The sequence below is a fragment of the Cynocephalus volans genome, chromosome 8 (genome assembly GCF_027409185.1).
Source record: "Cynocephalus volans isolate mCynVol1 chromosome 8, mCynVol1.pri, whole genome shotgun sequence".
In the NCBI taxonomy this organism is placed as follows: domain Eukaryota; kingdom Metazoa; phylum Chordata; class Mammalia; order Dermoptera; family Cynocephalidae; genus Cynocephalus; species Cynocephalus volans.
The window spans coordinates 21,331,148-21,351,778 of record NC_084467.1 but is presented as its reverse complement, the minus strand read 5'-3'; the positions used below and the strand labels follow the sequence as shown (position 1 = coordinate 21,351,778).

At 54.6% G+C, this 20,631-nt stretch overlaps 1 protein-coding gene across 1 annotated transcript in view; it reads left to right on the top strand.

The window, feature by feature from the left end:
- Positions 1 to 19,073, top strand: part of SLC9A1 (solute carrier family 9 member A1) — a 50,493-nt gene extending 31,420 nt beyond the window's left edge. Inside the window, exons 2-12 of the mRNA XM_063105247.1 lie at positions 5,990 to 6,450; positions 9,688 to 9,938; positions 11,054 to 11,271; positions 12,395 to 12,597; positions 14,119 to 14,208; positions 14,656 to 14,726; positions 14,849 to 15,022; positions 15,285 to 15,399; positions 15,587 to 15,688; positions 16,514 to 16,586; positions 17,210 to 19,073. Of these exons, the coding sequence (XP_062961317.1) occupies positions 5,990 to 6,450; positions 9,688 to 9,938; positions 11,054 to 11,271; positions 12,395 to 12,597; positions 14,119 to 14,208; positions 14,656 to 14,726; positions 14,849 to 15,022; positions 15,285 to 15,399; positions 15,587 to 15,688; positions 16,514 to 16,586; positions 17,210 to 17,547 (2,096 nt within the window). The 3' untranslated portion in view covers positions 17,548 to 19,073. The remainder of the gene's footprint in view (positions 1 to 5,989; positions 6,451 to 9,687; positions 9,939 to 11,053; positions 11,272 to 12,394; positions 12,598 to 14,118; positions 14,209 to 14,655; positions 14,727 to 14,848; positions 15,023 to 15,284; positions 15,400 to 15,586; positions 15,689 to 16,513; positions 16,587 to 17,209) is intronic.
- The last annotated feature ends 1,558 nt before the right edge of the window (positions 19,074 to 20,631 follow it).

Genomic DNA, 20,631 nt, shown 5'->3' with positions numbered 1-20,631 from the left:
TGTCCCCCTCCTTGTCTTCTTTCCTTGTTCTTCACTCATTTATCACCCAAATACCCATTTGCTATGTTGCTAGGCTTTTTTAGAGGATACAGACCCTTCTCTTCTGGCAAACTTCTATTGATCCTTCAAAGGCCAATTCTGTTCCCTGCACTGGGAACACCACCAACTCTTGAAAGTTCAGAGCCATCCTCAATTCCTTCCTCTTTCCCACACTTCACATCTAGCAAGCTATTTTTATCTCAGTTCACAAATAGTTAATGCCTACTGTGTGCTGGATGCTGGAGACCCAGATGACTCTAGAAAGTTTCCACCCTCAGGGAGCTTGTAGCCCAGCGGTGAACACGTACCAATACCAATAACAGAGAGGTTCGCATTATACTTGAGTTTTGAGGAAAATTGCAGTAGTAATAGTAGTCACCGCTTTTTGTCACCGTTGGGTACCTGCATTGTTTGGCATTCTTTACACTTCTTATCTCCTCTTGTACTCCAGAAACCCTCTGAAATAGGCTTTCACACAGATGGGGTAACTGAGGGTAAGGGACGTAAAGTAACTAGCCCAAAGCCACCCAGTTAGTCAGTAGCTATGCCCTGATTGGCACCCAGATTTCTGGCAGTAGGAACATAGGTTGGGGTTGCTGGTGCCCCTGTCTTGGTCTCTGCAGGTCTGGCTGTGAACCTGCTGAGGTAGTGGCCGAGTCTGTTCCAATCTGGTTTATTTATCTCCCCGGTCCTCATAGCTGACATTAATGGTGGGAAGAATCAATGCTGAGAACAATCAGACTCAAAAAAAATCAGAGCCCTCTCTTCCTCCTATCCCCCCAAGAGCCCTCCAGCCCCAGTGGACATAGGACTGAGTACAGCTCAGGCAGGCAGGGGCTGAACAGTCCGAATAATTCTCACCTCTTGCCTTAAGAGTTTGGTAGAGAAGACTGACCCCTCCCAGCTGAGTTAATTTGGGAGGCCTTCCTGGAGGGGCCAGGCTTAAAAGATAGAATTTCCCAAGGTCTTTACCAGGCTACTAGAGTGGAAGAGGAGCTTGGAAGAGCAGTAGGGAGGCTTCCCTGCAGAAGAGCTCATGGAAAGAAATATCTGCTTCTGGCCCTCTGGAAACTGCTGGGCTCTGTGGTCATGGGCTGACGCTCCCCTTAGAAACAAAATAAGAATAAAACCATGGGTAATATGGTGAGTGCCTAAGAACACAGACTCTGGAGACAGTGTGGGTTGGAATCCCATTTACCAGCTGTGTGACTTTGAGCAAGTTGCTTAACCTTTCTGTGCCTCAGTTTCCTCATCTGTAAAATGAGGGGGTGGTAATTGTGACCTCTCAGAGCTGTGATGAGCAAACGAGTTACAAAGTATCAGTGCACTGCCATAAACTGTAGAGTGCTGAGCTTTCATTGGGAAGTATTATCTTTCATTGCTGTAGTTGAGACTGGTTGCTGGGGCAGTTGAAGAGGGAGTTAAAGAAATGGAATCACTGTGCAACTAGGAATCCCTTGGGACCTGGCCGAGTTGCAGTCCCAGAGCAGTCCTTAGGATTGGAAGTAGGGCGGTGGAGCCCCCAGCGTGCCCCTGGTGACCTGGTGACCTGGCACCGGTGGGCCAATGAGGCCCCTCTTCCCAGCACTCCCCTCTGACTTCCCAGGCCAGGGGAGAGCTGCGGGAAGTGGGATCAGGGTGTCTGGTCACCCTGGCAACCAAGGGTGACGTGAGGCAGCCCTGCCTGCTCCACTGCACTGGTGTCAGCAGATAAGGACAGTCTGAGGAGATGTAAATAAAATAATCTCATGCCAAAGAGCAGAGCAGCTACAGAGGGGCTGGGAGCCCCCTGCCGACTCAAAGTTTGGTGAAGCATCTACTTAGCATGCCAGAGTGTGTGTGTGCGCGCATGTGTGCCGACTGCCATCTACACTGGATCGAATGAGAAACACCTCTCCCCCCCTCAACCTTCTCTCCTAAAAGGGGAGCTGGCCCTGAACTGTGTCAGAGGGTTTGGCCTGTGGCATGGAGATGCTGAATTCCACACCTCCTCGCATCCTTGCTCTGGGAAGACTGGATGCCCTCAAAGGAAGCCTGTGGCTTGAGCAGATCACTGGACTTGGAGCGTCATGAGCTCTCGTAGTGGAAGTGGAACTGGTCGTGTGACCTGGAGCGTCACTGGCTCTCTTAGAGTCTTCATTTTCCTACCCACGTAATGGAGAATTGAAATCTATTCCAGTTCTCATGCCTCTGGATCTGATCCTAGCTGCCTCTGCCCCACCCCTGATTCCATCCTGGTGACATTACCACTGCTGCAAGCTCAGGCCCTGCAATTTTTGCCTCATTTCTTGGCATCGCATCCTGGGGTCTTATCTCAATGCTAGGCCTATCTCAGGGTACCAGGGGGCCCCAACCTGTTCTCTGTTCCATGTCCTTTTTACCACACTCAGTGTCAGCAAGTGTCCTGCACCTTGAGGGGACTCCTCAGGGTGGGGAAAGTTGGTGGATCAGAGCCTTGGGAGGGGGACAAGCCAGAACAGGCCCACGGGCTTCTCCCCCCTCCCTGAGCCGCTGTGCCTGAAGGAGTCTCCTCCCGATGACAGAATCCACCCCTCCCCCAGCCCTGGAAGAGCTTTCCAGTAATGTGCCGCCTACCCGTGGGCAAGGAGCCAAGGGTGCATCTCAGACCTTCCTCCTCTGCTCAGGACATCCCTCCACTTCCCTCGGCCCAGAGAGCCCATCAGGGTCCAGCGCTCCTTCTGCTCACGGAGAGACAGGCCAACAGGAAGGCCTGGGGAGATCCCGCTCCAGGAGCACGGCTCCAGCCCAGATACTCTGGGAGCTGGCTTCAGTAGAAGAAAGTACACTGAGCTGGAGTCAGGAGGCCTGGGACTGAGTCCTGGGTGCCTGGCTGGGCGCGTCCTGCCTCCTTTTGGAGCTCTGGTTTTTCATTTGTCCAGTAGGAATGTCAGCTGCTTGTTCACCTAGTGATGGCACCCCCCAATGTCCGGAAAAGCTTGGCCATCCATGAACTCCTCACATAGGTTCTCCCCCGAGCTATCTCAATGTCCCCAGTGCCCAGCATGGCCTGGCTCAGAGAAATATGGGCACTTGGGTACAGGATGATTTAGTGCTCTCTGCTCAAATTGGTTTGAGACGCCCTAAGCTAGAATAAAGCTCCTTCCTTAGACTCTGGGGAAGGCACCCAACCTCACTGAGCCCCAGCTTTGTCTTCTGCAAAACGGACAGTGCCTCTCCCACAGGGCTGTTGTGAGGGCTAAATGAGACAGTGCATGCCAAGCTCCCAGCACAGTGCCTGGCTCATGGTATGCCTTCAGGAATGACAAACATTCTTCGTGTTACTGCTCATGGCTCTCTTTATACCCCCTCTCCCCACCCCCCACAGGAGCCATGGCTGACTTGTTCTTGGGTCTCCAGTGCACTGTCTGGCACTTTGTGGGGCCGGGAAAGCTCTGTGGATTGAACTGATGGTGCAGAGGGGCGGGAGGCATCTTTGGAGCCTAACCTAAGTGGAGATAGAAGCCATCGTCTGCCTGCACTGGGCTGTCTTTAGATTCCACCTTCTCCTAAGGCAGCTAGTGGTGCTGCTCCAGGACGGGAGGGTCAGCTGGCTGGAGCCAGACTTCTGGGCTTGGGAAGCTGCTCTCTGGCTTGTGCCTTAGGAACTCTGCTCCCCTATACCCCTGGGAAATCCTATCTCCCCTCCAGGGCAGTGCTGGTCTCTGGAGTGTAGTGCCATTATCTGGTCTCTGTTGCTTCTGTCTGGGTCATCTGACCTCAGTGGATGCCAAGGGGAGAGGAACCTGGGTGATGACTGTGGATTGAAGGTTATGAGAAAAGGAAGCACCAGAGGACTCCTGTCCTTACCTGGGGTGTCAGAGGTGGTCAGGGAACACTTCCTGGAGGAGGAGGCAGGCAGAAGGATATGGCGTCAGCTACACACAGTGCGGGTAGAGGTACAGGAATGGTGTTCCAGAAAGAGAGGAACTGGATTAGGCAAAGGTCCACAGGCAAGAGAGGATGTGGCTCATCTGGAGTAATTGCAAAGAATTTGGCAAGGCTGAAATCAGTTGACAGTGGGGAGAACAGGGTATGAGGCAAGGCCAGATGACAGAGGCAATGCTGAAAGTTTGGACTTATCCCTATACAGCAAGAGAAACTTGGACTCAACATGACCTAACCCTTTGCAGTGCACCAGCCGGCTGAATGCTGGGTGTCACTGGTGGACACTGTGAAGACTGAAGGACTATTCAGCAAAAGAAGTGACTTTTGGTCAGGTCTGTTTTGCAGTTAGAAGAATGCATGTGCTAGCTTTGAGGTCCTCTCCTGGCATAGGTTGGAGACTTGTTTTTTCCCATCATGTTCTGAGTGTCTTCCGGGTGCTTGGCACTATGCCAGGGTTCTGGGCCTGGATGGTATTTTGAACGTGAGCCTTGACTTGTAGCTATCCTAGCACTGCCCAGATCAGGACCTGAGAGTATGAGGGGGTTTGGGCATGGGAAGGGTTGTTCCTCCTTCTTCCCAAGAGAGGCAGTGAGAGCAGAGGCCTGACCAGACAAGTTATTGGGAATCATGGTAATAGCCCTGTGCATTTTCAAATGAGCATATATTTGTTGAACACCTACTGTGTTCTCATCCCTGGGCATATAATGATAAACAGGTATGGAATCTGCCTGCACAGAGCTTACAGGCTAGGGAAGGGAGGTGAGAGAGAGAGCTTTCACCTTGAGCAGAGCCACATCCTCTTGACCAAGCTGACCCTGGGATTATGGTACCTAACATGCAACCAGATGCCCAGGTCTTCTCTACCCACCTCCTCACCCAAAACAACACAAGCAAACAAATAACTTACAGAGAACTTGGAGCTCTGTGGCCAGACCTGGCATTGAGAGAGGACCTCTCTGACAGGGATTTTTGTTACCTCCCAACTCTGGGTTTGGAGCTCCAAGGTGGGCCACAGCAGGGCCTGCTGCTGCTGCTGGTCAGGACGAAGCTTGGGAAGAAGATTGATGGGTCTCAGGCAGAGGAAAATGTGGATACCTAGATGAAGGGGAAGGATAACAGAGCTTGAATTACAGAACTGAGTTTGACGGGAGCTGGCAGAGGTTCTATCCTGGTTCTGCTACTAATGTGCTGTGTGACTTTGGACAAGTCCTTTCCGTTTTCTGAGCCTCCATTGCCCCATTTTTAAAGTGGGTGGTATTGGGCTAGAAACAAGGTGGCAAATAGATTTTGTCTCACATGCCAAAATTGATTGCTGTTGACTTCTTCAAGCCCTGTTTCCAGCAACTGTCCAGACTCAAGAGAAAGCATGCTGTGAGTATGTAGATGTCTGCCGCTCGCACGTCGTATTGGAGGTTGCCGCATGTGTTCTGCAGGTTTGCAGACCCCAGGCCTTATTATCCCCAAGTTCCTTCTTGCGTTGATATTCTTTGATTCTTCCATTCTTCCTTCTATTTCCTATGTCACTATGTCACTGTTCCACCAGCCAGTTGTCTGCCTTCTGCTTAACCACCTCTGTGATAGGGACCTCTTCTCTCATACAGAATTGTTAGATTGTTATTCCTCCTGTTGAGCTGAAATCTGCTCCCCTGAACTTGTGCCTGGAAAGATGCCTTGGGTTCAGGCATAGGTAATGTCCTTAGGTACTTGCAGCCTCGGTAATCAAGTTATAATTTCTGCCTTCTGGAGGCATATAGAGCTGCTGCTTTCTAATATTTTGTAATAATTACAGAAATGGCATGTGTATATCCTTTGGAAAAAGCCCTCTAAAAGTATCGTCACTTTATGCTGCAACTCTGTGAAGGTGGTATTATCCTTTCCATTTTACAGGGGAGGAAGCTGACGCTTAGAGAGTTGACAGAGTGGCCCTCTGAGACCAAGCCTGTGCGCCTCTAGCCAGCTGCTCTCCTCATCGCGGCCCTGTCCCCAGCCTTGTTCTGCTGGCTCCCCTGAAAGCCCATGGCTCCCATTCTCTCGCCCTCCGCAGGTTTCCATGTGATCCCCACTATCTCGAGCATCGTCCCGGAGAGCTGCCTGCTGATTGTGGTGGGGCTGCTGGTGGGGGGCCTGATCAAGGGCGTGGGCGAGACGCCCCCCTTCCTGCAATCAAACATCTTCTTCCTCTTCCTGCTGCCTCCCATCATCCTGGATGCGGGCTACTTCTTGCCACTGCGACAGTTCACAGAGAACCTGGGCACTATCCTGATCTTTGCCGTGGTGGGCACGCTGTGGAATGCCTTCTTCCTGGGCGGCCTCATGTACGCCGTATGCCTAGTGGGCGGTGAGCAGATCAACAACATCGGCCTCCTGGACAACCTGCTCTTTGGCAGCATCATCTCGGCTGTGGACCCTGTGGCCGTTCTGGCCGTCTTCGAGGAAATTCACATCAATGAGCTGCTGCACATCCTCGTCTTCGGGGAGTCCCTGCTCAATGACGCCGTCACTGTGGTGAGGGGGCTGGGGGCCATGCCCACATGCACACAGGGCACAGACCCACATCCAAGTCGAGGAGCGGATCCCTCATCCGCCCGCTAATAACAGTAATCAAAGCAGCTAATGTCCATTCCTGCCTACTATGTTCCAGGCACTGTGCTGAGCACTGTGACATGGATTATCTCATTTAGTCCTCATGACAGCCGCAGGAGGTACTTATTATTCTCATTTTACAGAGGAGGAAACAGGCCTGATGAAGTTAAATAACCTGCTAGAATGTGATAGAACTGAGATTTGAACCAATTTGTGATCGAACCATGTCTGTCTGATTCCAGGGCCTGAGCTCTTGGCCTTTCTAGATCGTATGATCCCTCCTTGACTTGAGTTTTGAGGTGATCTTGGGCAAATTACTTATCTTCTCTGTGCTTCAGCTTCCTCTTTACAGACCATTTAATCTCTGAGGGGTCTTTCAGCTCTCATGTTGGCTATGTCTTGAGTTAGAATTTGGTTTATGCAGAGATTGTGGAAAGGGGCCTGGCCCCCCAAAACCTTCAGAAGGTGATAAGTAAAATGTATTGGCCTGGGTTGTCCACTTGCTTGCTTTGTGACCTTAAGCAAGTGACTATACCTCTCTGGGCCTCACCTTTGATCGCTGCCAAGTGGCAGAGTACTAGTGCATTCCTCCCAGGGTCTAGGGAGGACAGATAGCTCAATGCAGCATCATCTTGGCTGTGGACCCCATGGCCATTCTAGTCATCTTCAAGGAAATGGTAGCACTATATAGGCCTGCACGTGTACCCTTCCTCCCAGCCAGTTTCCTCAGACAACAGATATGTGTATGTGCATGCTTACGTTGTGTTGTGGAAACACCCCATCCCCCTCCTTAGCTGGCGCCCTGAGAGCAGCTGCCCACACAGGAAAGCATAGGACACATATGCATGCCCAGTCCACGCTCCCACCTGTGCTTCCTCTTCTCCACTCCCAGACCCTCAGGAAGCACCACCTCAAAGAAGAGACACGCTGTGGTGTTAAGCTGCTGGCAGCCTGGGCTTCCTCCTCCTTCCCTGCCCCCCTCGCCGGCTCCTCAGGGCTGGGTAGAGCAGCAGCCTGGCCAGAACAGGCAGGCCTCTGTCCCAGTCTCTTCTAGCACCAGCTCTTGCCCAGGGTCACCACACAAGACTCAGTTTTCCCATCTGTGAGGCAGGGATTACATCCCAGCCTGCCATCCTTCCGTGGTTCTTACAGGAGTCACACTCACTAATGTCTGTGAGACCAGTGGGTGCCAAGGACAAAACTCTGCCTGGCTGGATCTGGACGTTGGCATTCAGGGTGGCACTACTGGAGAACAGTGGGGCATGGTGGCATCAAATAGGCAATCCAGATCTGGCCACGTCTCCCGAAGGTGGTGGCAGGGGTGGTAGTGATTGCTGGTGTCTGTCGAAGTCTTCCTGTCTGAATGTGTATTGTCTCATCGCATCCACACGGCTGGCACTGTTATTATCCCAGTTTTTCCAAATGAGGAAACTGAGGCACTGAGGAGATAGGTGATGTAGCTGGGGTTCAGATCTACACAGTCTGAGTCCAGAGCACAAATGCTGGCCACTATGCTACACTGCCTCCCTGTAGTTCCAGTGATAATAGTACCAGGCCAGAAAGGAGGACCTTGCCCTCTGTGCCCACCCCACTGGCCGATGTGGTAGACCATGAAGGCCCATGAGTCCCCTCAGGCCAGGAGTGAGTTTAGGTAGCCCAGAACTGAGAGCACACCTGCTAACAAGGCTGTCTGCTGCTGGAGCCCCACCTTGTCTCTCAGATGGGGACTGGCCAGTGCTTGGCATCGACCCTTCCTGCCTGGCCCAAGTCTGGCCTTTCTAAAGCTCTGGTCACAGGTGTGAGTGTCCCACTTCCCGACAGTCAATCTGGAGCTTCCCCCGAGCTGCAGAGTCTCAGGTCTGTACCCTGGAGCAGGTCTTCCCCACACCCCGTCCTCCTGCAGATACTGCCCAGCTACTGGGGGCTATGGAGGGCTCCCTCTCATGATTCTCAGGTCCTCTCCCCACTGCCCGCAGGCCTGGAAACTCTCCAGCTGGTTCCCGGCAGAGCTTTCTAGGACTGGACTCGAGTGGGCCAGGCTGCCAGGGAGCTGGCCCCCAGGAGGAGGCAGAACCTTGAAGCTTAGCCTGCTAGGGAGGCCCCAGCCCACAGCCATTAGAGAACGAGTTCTGGGCCCAGTTTTACTGCTCCTGGGCTGGGGGCCCTCTGGCATGTCACTTCACCACTGTGAGCCTCAGTTAAGCAAGGGAACAGGCGTCCTTGGCCACTTACCTCATAAGGTGGTTGTCAACAAGAATAAAGATTGTCAAATGGCTTTACGGTATATGAAGTGCCACTGGAACATCTGATGATAGTGTTATGATAACCACTTATTTCCCAGTCCAGGAGATGGGGAAGCCACAGAGAGCCTCCAGTCCCCCAGCATCAGAACTCGACTATTCATCACAGCCACCTGGGGAGCTTGTTAAGTAGAGATTTCTGGCCCTACCCCAGAGAGTCCAAGTCGAGCATGGCCTGGCCATGTATACTTTCAGAAAGGTTCGGAGGTTAAGAAATCCTGTTCTAGTTCATTGTCTGAATGTCCCTGCTTTGTGAAGGAGAGACTAAAATCCAGAGAGGGGCACAATTTGCCCAAGGTCAGTCAGTGTGGGAGGCAGACTTGATAGCACCACTAAGTAGCTCACGCTGCATCAGGCAGGGTTCTAAGCACTTCGCCTTCGTTAACTAACTTAATCCTCACAACAGCCCTGTAAAGTTGGTACTATTATTATCCTCATTTTATAGATGGGAAGACCGGAGCACAGGGAGATTGAGTAATTTGCCCCATGTACACAGTTAGGGAGCGGCAGAGCCAGGCACCTTGGCTTCAGAGTTCATGCTCTTAACCAGCATGGCATGCTGCCCCTTTGACCCCCAGGCCATGGTTTTTGTTTTTGTTTTTTGGGGGGCGGGGTAGGGGGGTGCAAGGATCTGAACCCTTGACCTTGGTCTTATAACAACACAATCTAACCAACTGAGCTAACTGACCAGCCTAGGCTGTGGTTTTGAGCACCCACTTGGTGTGAGGGTCTCTCTGCTACCAGGTGGCCTTTTGCAGCCATGGTCGATGGAAGGGATGGGATCACCCTGGGTGGACCCCAGGGAGCCATGGGGCCAGGGTTCTGCCCTCCCATCCACCAGCCTGCACACCCTTCTTAGGTCCTGTATCACCTCTTTGAGGAGTTTGCCAGCTACGACCAAGTGGGCATCGTGGACATCGTCCTCGGCTTCCTGAGCTTCTTCGTGGTGGCCTTGGGTGGGGTGTTTGTGGGCGTGGTCTACGGGATCATCGCAGCCTTCACCTCCCGGTTCACTTCCCACATCCGTGTCATCGAGCCGCTCTTCGTCTTCCTCTACAGCTACATGGCCTACCTGTCAGCCGAGCTCTTCCACCTGTCGGGCATCATGGCGTGAGTCCGGGAGCAGCGGGCAGCGGGCTTGTGGGGGAAGGCCACCAGCTTGGATTCCCCGGGTTTGTGGGGTCATGAGGGAGCTCCCGGGGCCCAGACATGAGTTCCAGGCTCCAGGGCTGCTTGGTAGCCATTTAGATAACAAAGGTCATCAGAGCTTCCTAGAAGAAGGGCACTTCTGCTGGGTTCTGTGCGATCCAGGAGTCTGGAGAGGGCATATGTGGCCATGAGCAGATGAGGCAAGAGTGACCTGCGTTAGGGCAAGCCCAGAGCACAGGAGGGCACAACCTGGGGCTGCCCATCAAAGCAACTAAGTTCTGGAAAGCCTCAGCCCTGCTACTTCCCTTCATTTGTCTCAAAGGGGGTCCCCTGGTCATAGGTGGACATGGCACTCATTCACCCTTCCCCTCAGCAGCCCCAGCAAGGCTGCTGGAAGCTTCCACTAAAGCAAGGAGCCTCACTGGTCCTGAGTCCTGGAGGTCCTGAGGCCTCTGCAGGTCTTGAAGTGGGGGAATGGGGTGTGCAGAGGCAGCAGGAGCTCAGAAGTGCAGAGGCAGGGCTGAAGCCGGGGAGTCAGGGCAGCAGCAAGGAAGCCTGGCTCGCAGGAGCGGAGCCTGGGGGTGGGCACCGGGCCAGGAGGACTTGGGCTCCCACTCGGAACAAAACTCCCTGTGGGGACCCCTGTGTACTGGGGGATGCCACATTAAGGGGACTAAACCTGAGAGACCATGACATGTGTCATGAACTCTCTTAGGCAGAGAGGCATTGTGGCCTTGAGGAGAAGGCACAGGCTTTGGAGTTGGACAGACCTTAGTTTGCATCTTAGCTCTGCCACTCTCTGGCAGTGTGACAGTGGGCAGGCAACTGTTTTTGTAAGGGTCGGATCCCTCATCTGAAATATGCAAGAACGTGCCTGTGCCTGTGGGGTGGATGTGAGGATTGAGTGAGAGCAGGTGTGTCCAGCATGCAGTGGGCGTCTGGCCCACAGGAGGAGCCCAGTAAATGGGCACCTTCAGCCTAGTGCTGTCAGCCCCAGCCCCCAACCCCAGCAGTGGGGGGCTTGGGAAGGTACAGCTCGACTCTGAGCCGTGAACCCCACTCTTCCCCAACCCCAGACTCATTGCCTCGGGAGTGGTGATGCGCCCCTACGTGGAGGCCAACATCTCGCACAAGTCGCACACCACCATCAAATATTTCCTGAAGATGTGGAGCAGCGTCAGTGAGACCCTTATCTTCATCTTCCTCGGTGTGTCCACTGTAGCTGGCTCCCACCACTGGAACTGGACCTTTGTCATCAGCACTCTGCTCTTCTGCCTCATCGCCCGAGTGCTTGGTGAGGGCTGGGCCCAGGCCGGGGGAGAGGTGTGTACGTGTGTGTGGTGCGTTGTGTGGAGGGGCCACGCTGTGGCCTGTGTGTGCGTGCATGCATGTGGCGTGGTGTGTGTGTTGGGGGTGCAGTGTGTAGAGGGTCCTGGGTGGCTCCTTGCTGCTCCAGGCACAGCTGGACAGGAGGGGCTTCCTCATTCCTCCTCTGCAGTGTTGATGCCATAATGGGCCCTTGAGGGAGGAGAAAACCCATGCTCATGGTGAGTCCGTGACCTCTGGACACAGAGTCATGATGTGTCAGAGTAAAGGGGCCTCTGAGACCCTCTGACTATGAGCATGTTGGTTTTCTGAGGAGGGGACTGAGGCCCACAGAAGCCAGGTCTGTGACTCTGAGCCGGGCGTTCTCTGCATTGTCTCTCAGCACAGGTGACGTGAGCCCTTGCAAAACTGCATGCAGCTCCTTGCACACATACAGGCTGCACGTGGGGACCTGGTCTCAGGTCCTTGGGTTTTGCTCACATGTGCCAGACACACCTCACCTCAGTGGCTAGGCCACTTCCCCTGTCTGGATTTCACTCACCTCCTGTCTAAGATGAGGGTTAGATCTGTGGTCCCTGAGCCTGGCTTGGGTGGGGGGGGAGTCACATTTACTTGGTGTACTTTTTAACATCTCCTTAGTTCCTGTGCCTCATCCTCTAGAGATTCTGGTTCTGTGGGTTGAGGTTGGACCCAGTCCTCTGCATTTTTTAATAATGTTTTATTATGGAAAATTTCAAAGACATAGAAAAGTAGAAAGAATAGGATAATGATACCCCATGTACCCATCCTATTTAACAAGTATCAACCTGTGACCAATCTGTTTCATCTTTTCTCCCTCCTGCCTCCTGACCTCCAGCCACTGGAGGCCTCTGTGCTGTCTTTAAAGCACATCCAGGTTGGAGAATCATTTTAAAGATCCACTCAGCTCTTGGTTTGAGGGATTTGGAGCACCCTGGGCTGAGGGACCCAGGAGATGAGTGAGCTGGGTGGGCTTAGGAGTGGAGCCTTCCTGGATATGCAGTGAAGTCTGTGGTGCAGAAGCCAGGAGGGGCTGGGGACAGCCTGACATTCATCTTCCCCCTCCCTGGCAGGGGTGCTGGGCCTGACCTGGTTCATCAACAAGTTCCGCATTGTGAAGCTGACCCCCAAGGACCAGTTCATCATCGCCTATGGGGGCCTGCGAGGGGCCATCGCCTTCTCCCTGGGCTACCTCCTGGACAAGCATCACTTCCCCATGTGCGACCTGTTCCTCACTGCCATCATCACCGTCATCTTCTTCACTGTCTTTGTGCAGGTGTGGGGTGAGGGCAGAGCGGGCCCTTGGGGACCCTGACTCTGTTCAGTGAAAAGAGATGAAAGCCTGTGACCCAAAATAGGATCATGGGTTCCAGTCCTAGCTGTCCTAACTTGCTGCATGACCTTGGGCAGGCCACTCCCCCTTTCTAGGCATCAGTTTCCTCACTTGTAAAGTGAAAATTGTGATCATGAGTCTTTATTAAGTGACCGATCAGAATGCAAAGTAACCAGGATGCTGCTCATCTTAATTAGGAGCCCAGATAGCATTAAGAGAAGTAGGTAAAGTCAGCAGGCCTAAGATCTGACTTTGCCACAAAGTCATTGTAGGGCTTTTGGCAAGTGATATAATATCCTAGGATCTCAGTTTCAGCATCTATACAATGGGGATAATAGCACAGCATGGAGAACTAGAAAGGTGTCTGAGTCAGGCAGCAGGAGGCCCTCGGTCTGTTGCTGTGTCCAACACACACACACACACACACACACACACACACACACACACACAAGTGTGTCAGGAGGCCCTCGGTCTGTTGCTGTGTCCAACACACACACACACACACACACACACACACACACACACACACACACACACACACACACACACACACAGCAGTGCAGACTGTGTGGCCTTGGGTAAGTGAGAAACACTCTTTCTGGGCCTCCATTTCTTTACCATCCCTTCTGCCTTTCCTGGGCACTAATCCTCACAAAGCCCGAGATGGGACACATCTTTGCCTTTTCATGAGAAAAAATACAGGGGAAACCTCCTGGGGTTGGGTTTATTTTCTATCTTTTAAAAGGAGAGGGGGCTGCCTCTTTTGTCTTCTTTCTCTGCTTCCATCTTGAAAAGTATTTTTTCACCGTGACTTTGCAGTTGTGTCTGCTAATGGCTTTCCAAGCACCTTTTCATTGAATGCAGCACTGAGGTGGGGACCTCCCTCCAGAACCAGCCTGCCTGGGTTTGGATCTTGGCTGTACTACTTCTGTGGGACCTTAGAAAGTTGCTTAACTTTCTCTGAGCCTCAGTTTCCTCACCAGGGACAATAAAAGGATCTACCTCTTAGAGTAGTTGTGGGTATTGAAGTGAAAACACGACCGGGTCTGACCCATGGCAAGCGTGCAGTTACATTAGCTGCTGCTGTTTTTACCTGATCTTCCTAGCAGACCTGAGAGGGAGTTAGAGCAGAGGTGGTTCTCCCTGTTTGCGAGGTCTGGCTTCCTTGGGATTGCAGAACGAGTCTGTGGTGGAGCCCACATTTGAATGCTCTGAGCCCTGGCCCAGTGTGCGGGTCATCTGGCTGGTCGGGTTCTCAAACCGTCTGGCAATGTCTCCAGGAAGAAGCAGGCCTTAAGGACCTTCCTTTATATAAGTGCTGGAATGGAGGCTGGGGAGTTTCAACACCCTTTGGTCCTGAGAGATTGGGGAGCTCAGAGCAGGGAGGGCATCCTAGCCTCAGGAGCCCTGGGGGAGGTGGGAGGTAGCAGAACTGGAGTGCCTGATGCTCACCTACGCCCGCAGGGCATGACCATTCGGCCCCTGGTAGACCTGTTGGCTGTGAAGAAAAAGCAAGAAACGAAGCGCTCCATCAATGAGGAGATCCACACACAGGTACTGGAAGCTGGGGCTGTGCCCTTGGTTGCAGGAGGTGGCTCAGGGAGCTGGGGAGCAGCTAGCCTCACGTCTGCCCTCAGTCAGCCCCCTCCTGCCTTATCCCAGGGCCAAGTCAGTCCCTCAGCTCTTTGAGGCCACAAGGGTCTAGCCATAGGGAAGGCTGAGAGCCTGAGGAGGGGGCGTCATGCCATCTAGTTGGAACTTATCCCAGGCATTGGACGTAGGTGGGTTCAGAGAAGGGGACTCAGCTGGGCCCCAGGGGCAGTCAGTCCTACTGGAGTTCAGGATACATGGGGTGCAGGCGGCACCTCCTGGCTACTCCTGGAACTGCAGGGCTGGGCTGAGCAGAGCTGCAGCTCTGGTGGAAGGTGGGGGCCTGTTCAGAGGTCTTGGTAGGGGAGGAGCCCAGTAGTGAGGCTTGACCTGGCCCTGGGCCCATTTCAGTTCCTGGACCACCTTCTGACAGGCATCGAGGACATCTGTGGCCACTATGGCCACCACCACTGGAAGGACAAGTAGGTGGCAGGCCTGGTGGGTGGGCAGGTGGGTGGGGAGGGGTAGGTAAGGCTCTCCCGGGCCTGGGTTTCTCCCCATCCCTAAGAGCCGGCTCCATTCGTCTCTTTGCTCCTCCCCCCAGGCTGAACCGGTTCAATAAGAAGTACGTGAAGAAGTGTCTGATAGCCGGTGAGCGCTCCAAAGAGCCGCAGCTCATCGCTTTCTACCACAAGATGGAGATGAAGCAGGCCATCGAGCTGGTTGAGAGCGGGGGCATGGGCAAGATCCCCTCTGCTGTCTCCACGGTCTCCATGCAGTGAGTGCCAAGGGCCAGTCTGGGTAGTTGCTGCACCCACACACTAGCCCCTTGACCCTAGCCTGGGACAGGCCACCTGGCGGGGGGGGGGGGTCTGTTGTCCTGTCAGGACAGGTGAGAAAGCTGTGGGCCACACTGAGGGCCTGAGGCTTTGGCCACCCACCTGTACCACCCCCAGGGTGACCTCCTCCTGGCCTGGCCCAGCAAGCTCCAGGATCACAAGAATTTTGGGGGGGACCTAACCCATGCCCTGTTGTCCCAGGAACATCCACCCCAAGTCCCTGCCTGCTGAACGTATCCTGCCAGCACTGTCCAAGGACAAGGAGGAGGAGATCCGCAAAATCCTGAGGAACAACTTGCAGAAGACCAGGCAGCGGGTGAGCGCCTGCTCCCTGGCCCAGCTCCCCCACGGCAGAGAGCCCCTCCTCTGCCCCTCTCCACCACAGTCCTGTCCTGCTCGTGCCCCCTGCACCCAGTCCCAAGCCTCTGGCCCAGCCTCCAGCACTTCCCCCATCCCTGCCCCACACGTGACCTGCCCTGCCCTGACAGCTGTTCCTCCCACAGCTACGCTCCTACAACAGACACACGCTGGTGGCAGACCCCTACGAGGAGGCCTGGAACCAGATGCTGCTCCGGAGACAGAAGGCCCGGCAGCTGGAGCAGAAGGTACGTCCCAGCCTGGAGCTGGCCCCACCTTTCTCTGGGAATCTGGAGTTGTCTTCTTCCCACACCCCCACCCCCAGCGCTCCACTGAGCTCCTCTGAGGAAACAGGCCTATTTTAGAAACTGAGGGGTTCGGCTTTTGGGAAGGCTTGTTGATGGTGTAAGGGTTTGGGCTTTATTTGAAGGGCGTGGAAGGCCATAAAGGGTTTCTAAGCAAGGGATTGACATGCAGAGGGGCGGGGTGGGGGTTCTGGATTAGGGCAGTGGCAGGGGAGCTGGAGAGGAGTGGGTAGATTTAAGGGGCATTGAGGAGGTGGAGCTAGGAAGACTTGGTCCGGTTTGAGGTGGGGCTGAGGAAAGAGGAAAGGGAGTCAGGGCTCATGTCTAGGCTTCCAATTGGGATAGTTGGGAATGATGACTGGCCTAGGGGACCCCAAGGAAGGAACCAGGTTTTGAGGGAAGGTAGGGAGCTGGGCTCAGTCTCAGTGTATTGGATTAGAGGTACCTGGGGGCCATCCAGGGTCCAGGTATCCACTCCTGAGTTGGCTTTCTGGGTCTAGAACCTCAGGGGAAGGTGTGGGTTGGAGCTAGAGGCTGGGGCAGTGTAGGAGTGTTCGAGGCTGCCCAGGGAGGTTGCATAGCTTGTGAAAGCCTGGGAGGCCGTGAAGTGCCAGCGCAGGCACGAGGAAGAGCCCAACGAGGAGCGGCTGCAGAGGGAGTGAGCACCCCAAACACACCGGAGAAGGATGCGCACAGCTGGTGCTGTCCAGAGGGGCCCCGGGCCCATTCACGCTCAGCCGCCCACTCACGGTCTGCTCTCTCTGTCAGATCAACAACTACCTGACGGTGCCGGCCCACAAGCTGGACTCGCCCACCATGTCGCGGGCCCGCATCGGCTCAGGTAAGGTCCTGGAGAGGGGCTCAGGTCTGGGCGCTCGTTGCCACCACCTCCCAAGGATGAGGCTAAAGCCGGAGCAGACCTCAGAGCCGGCAGAGAGGACGGGTTTCTCCCTCGCTGGCCGCCTCAGGGCCTCCTCCCAAGCCATGAGCTGCTTCTACATCAGGTGGGGCTGAGGGTTGACAGAAGGGGACAGAATGGTCCTACTGTCATCCCTAGAGACAGAAGTGATCCCAGTGGGGCTCCCAGTGAGAACTGTGAAGGGAGCTGGGAGCAGACAGGGTGCCTGGCAGGGAGGCAGGGGTTCTGCACCACTGGAGTCGCCAGCACACGCAAGGGGAACGAGGGCAGGCCTGGGCCCCTAGGGTGGACGGTGACTCAGGAAGGAGCCCTAATTCTTGACCTGCAGAGGGACACCTATGGGAGCCCCTGGTCACAGGAGAGGAGCACAGTCTGGGGTGAGGGGTCAGACCCACATAGATGTAGTTCTGCAGCTGGGGGGATGGCCGTGCTCACAGGGAGGCTCTGTGGGAGGGGCTGACATGGGCTGGGGGCTGTCCAAGGTGGGGCATGTACTGGGCAGGCTCTGGGCAGCACCTAGCTTGTGCCTTGCTCTCGGTCCCCAGACCCGCTGGCCTATGAGCCGAAGGCAGACTTACCTGTCATCACCATCGACCCAGCCTCACCACAGTCACCCGAGTCTGTGGACCTGGTGAATGAGGAGCTGAAGGGCAAGGTCCTGGGCCTGAACCAGGATCCAGCGAGGGTGACCGAAGAGGACGAGGATGATGATGGGGGCCTTATGATGCGGAGCAAGGAGCCTTCGTCCCCAGGCACCGATGATGTCTTCACCCCTGCGCCAAGTGACAGCCCCAGCTCCCAGAGGATACAGCGCTGCCTCAGCGACCCAGGCCCCCACCCTGAACCTGGGGAGGGAGAGCCTTTCATCCCCAAGGCACAGTAGCGCCAGGGCCAGTGGGCAGCACCCGTCCCACCACAGACTCTCCCACCAGAGCAGGGGCTGCTGGGGGAGCTGGGGGGCTCCCCTCGCCCTTCCTGAGCTGGATCGGCCCTGCTCTTCCCCCCACCGCATGGCAGCTGGGCCACAGCCCCCACCGCAGCACGGCTTCCCCACCAGAACTGCCTTCCCCATCCCTGTGGCAGAGCTGCCGGGGCTGCTAAGACAGGCCTGCCCCTTGCCCAGACCCAGGCTCTCCCATGCCCGGGCTCAGGCCTCTGAGTCAGAGGCCTGCCCCTCCCTCCACTCCATCACCCGCCTCACGCAGACCAATCTTAGTTTCTAACCAAAGAGCCTGTGGCTCAGCTGTGGTCCCACCCAGGAAGGGAAGGAACTGAGGCCCCTTTTGGCCTAGGCCAGGCCCTTCTTTATCAGGGGAAACACCAGGGGACCAGGCGTGTGGTGGGGGGAGGGATCGATGACCCATGGCAGCGTCACCCTACTCCTGCCAGCTCTGTCCCCCTGGCCAGCTGCCCTGACCTGTCCTCACTCAGATGCAGGCTGAGGGCATCTCTGAGCTTCTCTGCCTGGAGCTGGGGTGCTTTGGACAGTGATGTGACTCAGAGCTTTTCTAACTGCTCCTATGGGGGTCACTGGGCCCTTCAGGGGCTGCTGCCAGGTAAGGGACTGTCTGAGGCTCCAGAAAGTGCTGCCTTTTTATGTTTTGTTTGTTCACACTTCCATGTATGACTGTTTGCACAGAGGGCACTCCCATTTGTAAAACATTTTGAAAACCCCTGATTGAATAGAGCTCTGCCCCTCTAACTCCCTCCTACTCCAGAGAATTACCCCTCCTCATTTGTACCTGTCTGTCCAACACCCTTCCCCAAATCAGTCCTCTGCCTGCTGGGCTCTGAACTGTTGCCCAGAGGCTCTGATTTTAGAATTGACCCCCAACCCCAATCATGATTCTCTACAACCTCAAAGATGCTGTGCCTCCCGGCACCTTCCTAGTTCTTGGGCCCGACCCTCAGTTCCTGTTGACCTGTTCTTTCTTACTTCCCCCACCCCGGGTCGGCCTCTGGAACCTCTCCCTCTCATGCACCACGCCGACCTTGCTGGGGAGCCCCATCCTTGGGGCAGAAGGCCTCCCCTGGGGGTTTTCCGGCCTGGCTGGGGCTGCAGGGTGGGCAGAGTCCTGAGCCCCCAGAGGCCTTTGCTCACAGGCACACTCCCCACCCCCACTGCCACCATGGTCAGTGGTGTCTGTCCTGCCTCCCCAGGACACTCACTTACCCAGAATTGTGCAATAGTCAAGAGTGTCCCTCTTCCCAGTGGACTGGACCATGGGTGCTCGACCCGTCCGTCCACCCTCCTTTCCGTGCAAATGCTGTTTTGGGCACTGGTCACCATGCAAGGATGACATTGACAACCATGTACAAAGCCACCACAGCTGCTGCCGCTCTGCCGCCTGTACAGAAGAAACTGAATCTTTTTCACATTCTAATAAATCAATGTGAGTTTTTGATAGAGTCAAGGGCTGCTTCCTGGGGATGAGGGGCTTTAGGAAGGAGGGCAGCCTGGGGGCCTGGAGGACTTAGCTCAAAAGTTCGCACACAGAAACACTTAAAAACTGTCAGCTGCTGGTGTGGCTATTCCCGTGTGCCAGGCACCGAGATGTAGCCGCAAGCAGAGTAGCGCTCCCTGCCCTGGGGAGCCTTCAGCCTGCAGGTGAGGAGCAACATTAATCAAACATTCATGCAGACATGGAAAACCCAGCGTGTTTGTGAGTGACAATGGATAAAGAGGGAGGGGAAGGAGTGGACTTTCTGAGGATGTCACTTGATATCCTGGGAAAGGACTAAAGAATGGGCTCAGGAAACAAGGTGGAGAAGGTCTCAGAGGTCTCAAATATTCTAATCGGGAGCTGCACATGCAAACACCCTGGGATCTGAGAAAAGGCAGGTGTGGCTGGGTCAGAGAGTGACAGCATGGGAGGCAAGGATAGGACCTTGCACTCCACAGTTAAGGTTTTGGTCTTTATACTAAGGGCAGTGGAAGGTCATTGAAGCCCCTGTGTTCTGACCTGTAAAATGGGGGCAGTGACCCCTGGATGAAATATGCCCGGGTGTGTAAATGCTCAGCAGAGGGTGGACTTCTGGGTGCATTTCCTGGGCCTGGCAACCAGAGGACAGTGGGGCCTTGGCACACACCCCAGACGCCTTCCCCACCTGTCCAGGAATCATCTCCTTGGCCCAGCCTGGAATCTGAGTATGGAGCTGGTTTGACTTGTGAAACCTGAAGTGGTCAGTGCCAAAAGGACCACAGTGTGGGAGCACACAGTCCATTCCTATATCTGTCCGTGTCCCAGCAGGAAACGGATGGTACTCTCAAAGGGATACTGAAGAGCCTTCAACAAAGGGATTATCTACAGAAGCGTGGCAGGGTTAAGGGAGCTTACCAGGGATGGGACCCAGCGGAGCTTATACTACAGGAGGCCATTACAACCCCTAGACCCGAAAGGGCAAGACGAGGGAGCTGTAGCTATGGGAGGGGGCTGCCCTGCTAGAGCTGTGGCCACAGGTAGCAGAACAGAGCCAGAGAGGGAGTGGGGAGTATTCTGACTTTGATCCTGATGGTGCCTCCCATTGGCCAAACCCAACTGGAAGGCAGAAGGGAAGGCAGCCTGAGTGACATGACTGAGCTCAGTCCAGCCTCCAGTGAGTGGAGGAGAGTGGATCACAGGGAAACAGGATGCCAAGCAGAGCCGCTCCTTTGCCCCTCAGCATCCTCTCTTATCCTTTAGATAAAAACCTTGTGTCCCTGTTGATTAATGGTTGCAGAATTGCTGTTTGGGGTGATGAGAAAATTTTGAAAATAGATTGGGGGATGGTTGCACAACAGTGTGATTGTACCAAATGCCACCGAAGTGTTTGCTTTTTTTTTTGAAACCCATGAAGTGTTCAGTTTTAAATGGTTAATTTTATGGGAATTTCACCTCAATTTTTATTTAATGGAAGAAAAAAAAAAAAAAAACCTTTGTCCCCAACAGGGGAAACAGCCTCATCAACACCATATCCTTGTCATGCT